We start from the raw sequence: 11,519 nt of genomic DNA, 5'->3' as shown, positions 1-11,519 counted from the left end.
GTGGTTTCAGTGTTTCTATGGCCAATGTAAAGTTGTAACAAGTGTCTCTATATGTGAATGCTTTTCTTCTTATGTTCCTTTTATTTTCATTGTATTGTTATTGTTCTTTCTATATAATTTCACATAATGTTATAATCGTGCGGTGTTAGTCCATTATCATTATTATTATGATGTGTTTATCATCAAGACAATGCCAATAAATAAAATCACAATGCAAACAAGAACACCATAAATAGGCTCCATGCCAGGGAAAAACCCCTGCATAGGGGAAAACCCATAAACTTCTCTTCTTTTAGAAATTCAAGGAAGACTTCCAAGACCTTTGAATAAGACAACTTACCAAGTGATAGGCTAGCCACCCAAAAAAAATTGCTTCTTTCTTTAACTTGGTCTGTTGTTCTTCTTTGGCTCAAATTATAAACAAAGATAACTTCCTTCCCAAGTATCTGAGCTTGCCAAACAAAGAATTAATGCCCAAGTCAAAAAAATAAACTTCTATTCCTTTCCTCACTATCCTTCTCTTCTTTCTCACTCTGAATTTTTATCAGAATTGTTGAAGAGTGTGAATTTCTTATCTATCTCCAATGAGTTCGAATACCTCTCTTTTATATAGTATTTTGGTGAGGTCCAAGGGCCTCTTGTGGGGCCACCTTGATGGGTTGGCTGACCCATCACTTGGTAGCTTCTAGATCTCATTTTTACATTTAAAATATTTATTTTACATCAATTCAAGAGCCCTTCATGGGAATTTACATCATGACCTTGACTTTGACCTTGTCACAACCCTAGAGCACACAAATGGGTGCTAAACCTAAGACAAAATAATCAATGGGAAAGAAACCCATTCTTGAATAAATAATTTTATTTTGCAAAAATACAATTTTATTTTCTTTTTATTTTGACAAGTACATTGATTACATCAAGTCATGGTACATAGACAATTATGAAGACCGAAGATGAGTAAGTATTCACTGACAATTCCTAACATTTCCACTCATGGATTTGGAAATCTACATCCACCATCATTTGAGATTAATAATAGGCCCGAGACCTCTCATGTGGCACTTAATGTGGATGCTTTTGTGGCTATGGGTGTCCATAACATGGCATGTAGCACTATCCCAATCAAAGGTGGGTCAAACTCTACATTTGGCACTCTTCATCCTTTCCTTCCATTGGAGTGGGATTAAGGATTGAGGAGCATAGAGGTTCATTACCTGTTCCAAAACCAAGCCACAATAGTCATTGGTATAGGAAAAGACTCGTCAAATCCCATGGGAATAATATTGATCTTGGGGAAGGAAAGGACATTTCTCTTTATTAAGTTAGGAATTTCTCAACAAAACATTAGTCAGTAAGTTCTTGAATTGATGTGTGAGTATAGGTCATTTTTCTTTGTGTATGCAATAATTTGGGTTTCCTTTTCTCATGTATAGTTCCATTAGTCATTTCACGTTGAGAGGATGGCATGGTTTTATCCTTTGGTATGAGGAGGGAGCATGGAATATATTGGCCCAAACATGGTTAATGAATCATTGTTTTCTTGGGCTTATACTATGGCACCCTTTTTTTGATGTGTGGATACATATAAATCATATAATGTTTTGATTTGGGTAAAATTTCCCAATATCCCACTTGAAATTTGGAATAATGTAGGTATTAAATCCATAGGATATGCAATTAGACCCTATATTATAGGTGATGATGGGTATGTAGAGAATAACTTGTGGTTAATGGCCCAGATTCTAGTTGATATCAATGCTAGGTAGGGTTTATATGAATCAATCCAAAATGTTAGTGGTGATATTTCCTATACTCATATTCTTAACTATATGGATGTGTCATTTGTTGTTCTAGATGCCATGTAGTGGTCCACTTAATGGTGGATTGTTCTCGATTTTCCATTACTTGACATCATGGGGTGGGTATGTGTAATGGAGAAGTTCGTCCCAAGGACATGAATGAGGATAATTCACCCAGAGTAGTTCTAGTTGTGGATAGTGGACATCTCGTTATTGATCTAGTCAAGGATATGGCTCCTATGACTCATCCTATGAAAATGTTTATTGTGATGCAGCTAGAGGGAGGAGTTCCATATGGTTAAACACAAAGAACTTTCTTCTAACTCACTTGTACTATTATAATGTTCTTGTGGTTTCGTCAAGACATTTCTCAACATCCCTTATGACACTTGCTAACAATTTCTCTCATTTGATGGAGTGTTATAGGATGTTCAACCAAACAGGTATTTGTTAGATCTATCTTCATCAAGTGAAAAAATTTCAGGTAGGATAGAAGAAATTGACCAAACATATGCTATGTAGTCTAGCATGCGAAGATCAACTAGAGGTGAAAATATTATAATTAAATTCCATAGGCGCATGGAAATTTTTCTTGCTAAAGTGGGATCATGTTCTTATGATAATGAGAGCATAAATGACATCGAGGTGCCCTTGAGATACAAACATCAATTGAAAAAATGGGAACCCAAGGATCTTCCTAAGATAAACACTAAGTTTTTTGTCAATGAAAGGATATAAATCATTTCCCCATCATCATTACATGGTTTGGGGCTATTTTCCATGGAAGGCATAAAGGTATGTTACGACGGATTAAATGAATTGATGATGTCAGACACTGTAACAACTACAATCATTTGGTACGACTAGTCCAATATACCAAAATTATGTGAAGATATGGAGTGAGCACAAATTATATGCAACTAAAAGATAATGATGAAAATAAAGGTGTAACTATGTATATTGATGGAAGGCCAAAAGCAACAGGGAATATTGCAGGGTTTATAAATAGTACATGACCCATCACCACAAATAAGCAACCCAATTGCATATTCGAGGGATGTGAAGGAAACTGTGTATTCGTATGTGCCATTAAATCAATATTTTCAAGGGAAGGGTTGCTCAATGATTACAATTTGAATAGAATAAATAAAAATATTGCTATTATGGCGGCGATATGTATTCAATTTTACCCAACTTGTAAGCAATGTCTATTGTATGTTATGATTTTCATTTACTACGTGAAGTTTCTATATAAATTTAGACATATGTCAATAGTGATTTTATTATTAATATAATGATAATTAATTGTGGATGAATTACAAATTACACTTATTTGATAAACAAGGTGATAAGGGGAAGGCACTAGCCTTAGCACAGTCCACAGATGCTCATGAGGAAGAGGTTTCTGATGATGTAGCTTTTATGTCCATTGATCCAATGCAATCAATAAGGAAGCTTAGATTCAAAGAAAACAAGAAACTTAATTCTTTAATTCTGATTGAGCCTTGGATATATGAGATAAAAGGAGAAATCAAAACCTTGTCGTAAAAATTTTGTCGGTATGGGGTGAGGAACTCATTTAATTATCCCAATTATTTGTTTATGATTTAGTTATCTCATCCTTTATTAAAAAAACTCTTTATTTTACATGATTTTTTGGTGGATTTCGATCCTCATGCTACAACTATGGGTCAGGCCGACGTTGGTAGCAGCACCAATGCCTCACCTGTGAGTGATTCACTGGTCATTGAGATCGGTACAATTAGTGAACCAACCACAACAGGATCTGCACCCCTTGAACAACATACGTCATGATATACACATGATGTTGTGGATGTAAAGCATGATACAATTGCACAATTTGAAATGAGCTTTCCTGGATCTTCCCATGTTACTAGCACAAGATCACTACCAATCACATTTTTGGTAGATGATGACAATGTCCCTATGAAAATAGAGAAACTTTCAGGTATTTAAGAAGTGTTTTAAATATTAAGTACAACCAAAATGAAATTAACATATATTTTGTGATTATTTTAAACTAATGATAATATTATTTTGCAGGGAATGACATATTTTATAGGAATTTCTATGACATAGACTCGAAAATATTTTGGCTGACCATTCACACAAATTGGAAAGCTCAAAGTTTCAAGTTAAAAGAAGAACTTATTAACATGATGGTTCGCTTGTTTGGTGATGGTACCTTCAAAAAATATGGAGTTATGTCAAAATCAAGCCTACATTTAAAATATTTGTGGGACCATTATAGGTCAAAATTGGAAAGGGCCAGGTCGCATGAGTGCCCTCCATCGATTCCAAATATGGATTGGAGAGCACTCATGGAAGATGCACATGAGAAGGCACTTCGAAAAGCAGGGAAGACTCCACCCGGAACAGGAAGGTATGAGGCACGTTTAATAATGTAATTATGATGCTTTATCATCATTATGACATATAATTAAGTTTTTCAATGTTTAAAATATAGGCTCCCAGATAATTCCAAACCCACACAAGCTAGAATAGATAAACAGGGAAACATCATCTTGGCCCAGGTGGTTACTCAAAAATGGCCACAAAAATTGTAAGTATATAAAAAAATAATTTGCATCAAAATTATAAATTGTTAACAATTTTAATTTAATGTCATGAAAGAAGAAAAATTCATGTTCTAATGCAAAATTGTAGGGGACACAGTTTAAAGAGACTCCCACAAAGGAAGACCCACAACTTTCTTTCAAGTATGACTATCAAGTTGTGGTTGGACAGAGTACAAGCTTGGTGTCTTCACAGTCTTCTAGCATCGAACATAACACTCATGAAGATAAAAGAAACAAATAGCATTTATAAAGCATTACTTGTACAATCTATGGGTTATTATTTTTGGCCATAAAGTAATGTGCGTGATTGTAAAAAGAAGGCAAGCAATGTATGTACAACACATGAGCCTACTAATGATGGAGTGCCTAATCTTGAGATTGATGTTCAACTCGGTATTGCAGGTTTTTCATGTGTTATAAAAAAATGTAGAATGGAATACAATTAAAAGTATTTAAATGCAAATGGTGTATTAATTATAACCTTTCTTATTTCTACACCAAATCATGTACAATATGTGGCCAAAGAAGAGGAGGAACATATGGCCACATCCGAAAGTATCTTGCTTCCCTCCACTACTGAAGCAGGTAAAGAACACTCTATTACTCTTTTTATTGTTGGGAAAAATATTGAGAGAGGGGGGGTGGGGTAAATTAGTATTTTCAAACCATTAAAATTTTCAATTTCATATCCTGATTTATGTACGTGACTTTATTGAAGGGAACTCGCTTGTGTATGCGATTGTTATTCATACAACTAGTGTATATCTAGTAAAACATATTTTTCAGTTAAGTCATCTCTCTTTTTTTTAATCATAATCCAGTTCATCAGTACTTCATTCAACATTATATAAATAGTAACCATGTGCAGTAAGAACAAAATAAACCGTCACACATAAGCAACACACATGAACACCATGATTTAAGGTGGAAACCCAATGTGGGAAAAAACCACCGCTATTTTCATCTTTGTCTTCTTTTTACTATAAATAAAAACTTCTTACAATCTTGTTGTTGGGCCTCACAATGGTCCCTATTTTCACTCCATTATTCACCAATATCTTCACATTTTACCTTCATGTCACCTCCATTCCACCTCCATATCATTCCATTTACCTCATTATTGGGTTATAACTATGTTTTAACAAAGTTTATTAATTCTTAACATTTTTAAGTGAATTTATGGCTAAACTTTAGAAAATAAAATGCTTATACTTATACCTAACAATTAGAATGAGTTTGTTGACATGTGTAGGTACAAAGGAAGCTTCTAGGACATCTTTATGTGGCCTTGAATGATCAAATTCGAATTTGATAAGATAAGCCTCATGGAAAAGATCATCATGGACCTCATGGAGGAAATCATGGAGGATAGGGTTATGTGTCTAGATGGTTGAGAAATGTATGGAACTAAAAGAGAGATTAGTGGATCATCATTATGAGTTTGTTATCTCATCCTATTGTATAAATAGGAGTACCTCCTCCATTCCAAAGGGAGGACTCTTAGAGCATGTATCCAAACTGATGATGGAATAGAATAAAGCTTCATTTTACATATATTTTCATTATGTAGTTTTAGATATAAGTTTTACATATATTTTCATTATGTAGTTTTAGATATAAGTTTTACATATATTTCCATTATGTAGTTTTAGATTTAATTTTCCTTAATGTAGTATATGGAATAATTTGTCTTGTTCTTAAGAGAATTGAGCTCACTCTAAAAGGATGAGAGAAACATGTTATTTCATATTAGATCTTATTTCATTTATTTGTCTAGATGTTTGAGGATTTGTTTGTGATTGATGAATGAGTTTTAAATTAGAATCTAATCAGCATATGAGAGGACAACTAAGGGTCTAAGTTAGGCTCTCTCTCTCTATTTGATTTGCATGATAATTGAAATTCATTCTTTTGCTTTTATGTTTCAAGTATCATATGAGGAGATACCAAGAGTCTAAGTTAGGCTCTCTCTCCATTGGTAATTGAAATTCATCCTTTTGCTTTCATGTTTCAAGTTATTTCATTTCTTATGCTTGTGAATGAATCTTAGTTTAGTTTGGACTAGTACATGAGAGGACAATCAAGAGACTAAGTTAGTCTCTCTCTCTACTTGAATCTGAACAACAATTAAGTTCATTCTCTTGTCTTTATTTCAAGTTTCTGGTTTTATGAATGATTTCTCTATGATACTGTAGGGAAGGACAACCAGGACCTCCTTAGTTAGGAGCCTCTTCCCTTGCATATTGTATTGAATCTTAAATAATTTAGTTAGACATAGAGTTAGTTGCCTACTCCTGCATATATTGTGCTAGCATCATCACAAGCTTACGAGTTTCCCTGGTCGATAATTTATGCAACAATTTAAGTCCAATAAATTGCCCAACATTTTGGCGCCGTTGCCGGGGATGGTGCTAAGGGATTAGGCATTAGAATTTAATTCAGTATTTAGTTTTCTTTAGATAAAATAACTTGTGAGACCTGGTGACAACATGATCTTCACAAAGGAATTCATGTTTGAGTTTTCTGATGTTTTAGTGTTTAGCTAGTTTTAAACTTCGTCTTTTCAAACCCCCCCCTGCATGAATAAAAACGAATCAATCGATTAGTATGCTCTCTTTCTGCGCTTCGTGCGATCAGGAAGATCAGAAAGTCTATTGATTTTGTTCAAATAAAAATACTCTTGTTGGCGAATTAATTTGCAAAAAGACAATAGAGAATTTTTTGAATGAAAAAACACCTTTAAATTTTTAGATGAAATTTAGTTTTGTTTAATTTTAGATTTAAAAAAATAAAAAATAAAACATTTAGTTTTTAATTTTAGATTAAAAAAAAATAATAATTCCACAAAATAATAATACTATATGTATCATAACATATATTATTATTATCAAAAAAAAAAAAAATTTAACCATTTTGTTTTTGTTAGATATTAAAAAATTTGTTTTTGTTAGATATTAAATTTTTTTTTAACCATTTTCTTTGGTTTTAAAAAAAATCACTAATCATTTTGTTTTTTTTTTAAATAAAAAAAACATTAATAAAAAAATAAAAAAAATTACCATTTTATCGAGTCAGAACTGGTATATTTTTAGCTTTCATTGGAAGGCGAAATAATATGTCGAGGAGACACAGTGTCACGCTTGTTTGGATTTCCTTGGCCTGGCCATCGATCCAGTCAAGGAACCTGTAATGCCCCGAGTTTCTTAGTTTCCAGCAATTGTATGCAATAAAATTCAATTGGTTGGGGATCGAATCCTCCTATCATCGCAAGTGCAGCGTCGGCGTCCTTCTTCTTGACAGCGAAAGGCAGCACAATGAGGAAGGAGGACACAGTCAAACTCATTAGTGCAAAGGGTTTTGAATTCGTTATTGATCAGAAGGCAGCTCTTGTCTCCAACACTCATATTTCATTCTTTTGATCGGAAGGCAGCAAAAGTTTGGGGTGCTCCCATGCACCCCCTGTGTGTCTCCCTCTTCCCGCATTCCCCCATCCTCGAAACTTGGTGGAACATTGGTTTCTTTTCCATCTCCAACCCGCGGACTCCTATTCCATCCATGGCCTGGTTGACTTATTGCTTCTTCTTTATTTGCCAGTATAAACACATTCCACCAAGGTATTGATAGGACTAGATCTTCAAGCTCTCTTGATCGATATTCCTCTACAATCCTTCTATATCAGTTGCCACTCTCTCAAGAATACGAGTCACCACCACTGTAATCCCTTGATGTCTGATTGCTTCTGCAGCTGTTGGGTCGGTGAGTTATTTTTGTAGCTTGGTTATCTCTCAGTGCTTCAATACTGGTTGAAAGCAATCATTTTTGTGGTAGAAATTGGGATTCTCGGTGCTTTGTTGGGCGTTGAGAGACATTGCTTCTATGGCTCTTTTTCCATCGCTTCTTTTTCATCTAGGCCTCTGCCACCTACGAGGGACGGTGTTTTCAATGTCTTTATCGACCAAGCCAGGCGGAGAAACTAAGAACGCGGAGAATCTATTTGTTGTTAATAATGAGCCGGATGGAAAATCTCTTTGGTATAAGCCAGGTTGGGTATTTCATAGCGCATTGACTAGCTTACTGCGCGGCGCCGACCTAGGAGATACCCTTCCGTTCAGGTTGAGGCGGAGAGCTTATCCCCAGAATGTAGTGCACAGCTCTACAATGAAGTAATCACGCGTAGAGGTTATGAACGAATTGAACGACTTAAACAAAATAAGAAAAAGAAAAAGGATAATGTCCATCGCCCCGACGACGCCAACGGTAGTTTGTTGCGATACGCGAATCGTCTAAAGTGGGAGTGAGCACAATCCGCAGACGGCTGTCATACACTCACAGAGTTTTCGTGACAGATCTAGGAAAATCCCCGGGAGCATCACTGCCATTATGATCAAGAGTAGGTGCACGATCTTCGCCACCATGATCTTGAGCACAATCACAGCGGATACACCCTACTGCTGCTTCTCATTATTTTGTGGACCATGCGCCTCTTATTTACTGCGGAAGCGAGCACTATACAATGACATGTCAAGATATGTTTGCTGTGCTGGTTACATGCCCTGCAGTGGTAGTTGTGGTGAAAGTCGGTGTCCTGAGTTTTGTCTGTGCACAGAGGTTTTCCGCTGCTTTGGAAATTCTGTTGCTTCTACTCGGTTCCTTTTGCAAAATGAATTCAATATCCAGACAACTAAATGTGACAATTGCATCATTGGCTTCATGTTTGTTCTCCAACAGCTGGCTTGTATCTTCTCTATTATTGCATGTATTGTTGGCAGTGATGAACTTCAAGCTGCCTCAAATTTGTTAAATTGTTTGTCAGATGGTGTTTACTGCACGGTTTGTGCATGCATGCAGACACAACACAAAGTTGAACTGGACAAGCGTGATGGCAAGTTTGGACCAGTTGAAAGGGTAATGCCAGCACCTGGTATGCAGCAGATGTCTCGCATTGTCCAGAATATGAATATTTTTTTGTTTTGGCTGAGCAGGAATGGTGGCTTTTTGTATGACTCGTATGTGTGGTTCCGCCAAAGGAATATGGTTAGGTACGTGGCTTGGTCTAAACAATTTAACATGTTCCCAACAGCTTGTATTAGCTACAGGGCGACTATATACTGTTTTGTTGTGCCACTGCTTTTCTGATTATGAAGGTTCATACCATGTTTGTTAGAGTATCTTTGACTATAGAGGATAAGAAGATTGTAAATCTCGTTACTACTTTGTGGTGGAAGTCTCAGTTGATGCAGAGAATACCCAAGTTCTTGAATCTGTCATTCTAGACAGTGTACATGATATAGAAAACTTACCAGTAGATGCAGAAAAAAATGTTAATAGTTCTGAGGACAGTATTCCTGAATTGGTATCAATTATGGACATTGGTGCAGATGTATCTCATGAATCTGAGTCTCATTTTGGTAATAGTGGTTCACATGACTTTGTTTTCTCCTCATCTGAAACAGAAACTAACGGTGAAATACAGAGTTTTGAGAGCCTTTTCATTCAAGATCCAGAGGAACTGAGCACATCATCAGGTGGAGGTGCATCTATTTTTGCAGTTGTGATGCTTGCTACATATTTGGTCAGTGTGTATAGAAAGAGTGCCAAATGTACAAGTCCTAAGAGAGCCCAAGAACATGATCAGAACACTGTAGCAGAGAAAAATGGTCCTACAGATGATGGTCATTCCATACCAAGAAGGGAGATTCAATGCAGATGACTGTGCCCTGCGAAAATAACTTCGAGCTGAGGGATTCCTATGTGCCGAAGGTGGAACTTCTTAATGAGTATTTGCCATCAAAGGTGGTAAACACTTCAGAAAGAAGTATATTTTTAGAAGTTTTCTTTACTAGGTTTTAATTAAAAAAAAAAAACAAATTTGTTGATTTTCAACTTAACAAAATCACAAATTAAAAAATTTGTTTTTTAATTGTTGTTTAAAAAAATCCCAAAAATCAACATACAATTTTTTTTTTTGTTATTTAAAAAATTGTGTGTTGTTTTTAATTTAAATAAAATAAAAAATATTTTGTGTTGATAATAAAAAAAAAATCAAAAACAATACAAAATAATTTTTATTTAAAAAAAAAGGATTTTCTTATTTTATTTTTATTTTTAATTAAAAAAAAAAAAAAAAAAACCTAACTTTATTTTAATGATAGTTTTTCATTATTAGGTTTTAATAAATACTATTTTGTTGATTTTATAATTTAAAAAAAATAACATTTCAACTTAAATAATAAATTAAAAAATTTATGTTTTTTAATTTGTTATTTAAAAAAAAAAAAAAATAAATAAAATCAACACAACAAAAAAAAATAAAAAAATAAAAAAATTAGGTTTTCATTTATTTGAATGTTTTCTTTTTAAAAATTTGTTGTTTAACAAAAAAAAAAAAAGAAAGAAAATAATTCAAAATATATATATATATATATATATATATATAAACAAAAATTCACAAAATTCACACAGATTTGACAATAAAAAAGATACTTGGAAACACATTTCGAAAATCGCTTGGAGGATTCTTCTTTCGATAGCTTCAAGTTGGCTGTTTGTGTCAGTTAACTCATGAAATGCTTTTACATGACATATTCATATGCAGAATGGTGCCCATACTACTAATGTCAATCTTTTTGCCGAGCACATTTCAAAACATAAACAGGGAGTATTATTTTACATGGTTGTTTTTAAGAATGGATTGAAATTGATATCATGAATTGAGTTACTTTCAACGCTTTGATTTTTCCTAAATCTGTTTTATTTGGTACGAAATTTTTGCGTAAGAATCATGAAGGAAATGTGCAATTCTTCTTGAACAAACTTATGTTTTCTTTCTGCCAAGTTTTTTTTACAGGTTACAGGATGATAAAGTGATCATTAAGGAGATTACATTGTGACGACAATTAGTCTTCCAAAGACTACATTCATGCAAATTCTGAAGACAAATCCATAACCACTACCTTGTACTTCCCTTTTGCAAAAAGATTTTGAATTCCACCAATTGTACATCCATAAAGCATGACATTTCCATATCCATTTTTCACAGCAAGAGTTCTTATTCATACACCATGCATTTTCCTTACATCCATCCATTTTCTTTGTCATTACGATTCCCCTTCATTTC

General features: G+C 34.2%; 1 protein-coding gene across 1 annotated transcript; it reads left to right on the top strand.

Annotated features, from left to right (window-relative positions):
- The first annotated feature begins 8,815 nt into the window (after window positions 1–8,815).
- LOC149202244 (uncharacterized) lies at window positions 8,816–9,584 on the top strand. The gene has a single exon (XM_089401531.1). The coding sequence runs from the start codon at window positions 8,816–8,818 to the stop codon at window positions 9,536–9,538; it is 723 nt and encodes a 240-aa protein (XP_089257657.1). The 3' UTR covers window positions 9,539–9,584.
- Window positions 9,585–11,519: the final 1,935 nt, after the last annotated feature.

Source organism: Pinus tabuliformis, chromosome 2_1 (genome assembly GCF_031772625.1).
Source record: "Pinus tabuliformis cultivar Carrire ecotype Pingquan chromosome 2_1, CPIR1, whole genome shotgun sequence".
NCBI lineage: Eukaryota > Viridiplantae > Streptophyta > Pinopsida > Pinales > Pinaceae > Pinus > Pinus tabuliformis.
Note: the sequence above shows the minus strand (reverse complement) of the source record. Positions and strands in the feature narration are given on the sequence as shown.

What these genes read in the sequence shown, in the direction of transcription:
- LOC149202244 (XM_089401531.1), top strand. Translation starts at nt 8,816, where the DNA reads ATGATCTTGAGCACAATCACAGCGGATACACCCTACTGCTGCTTCTCA.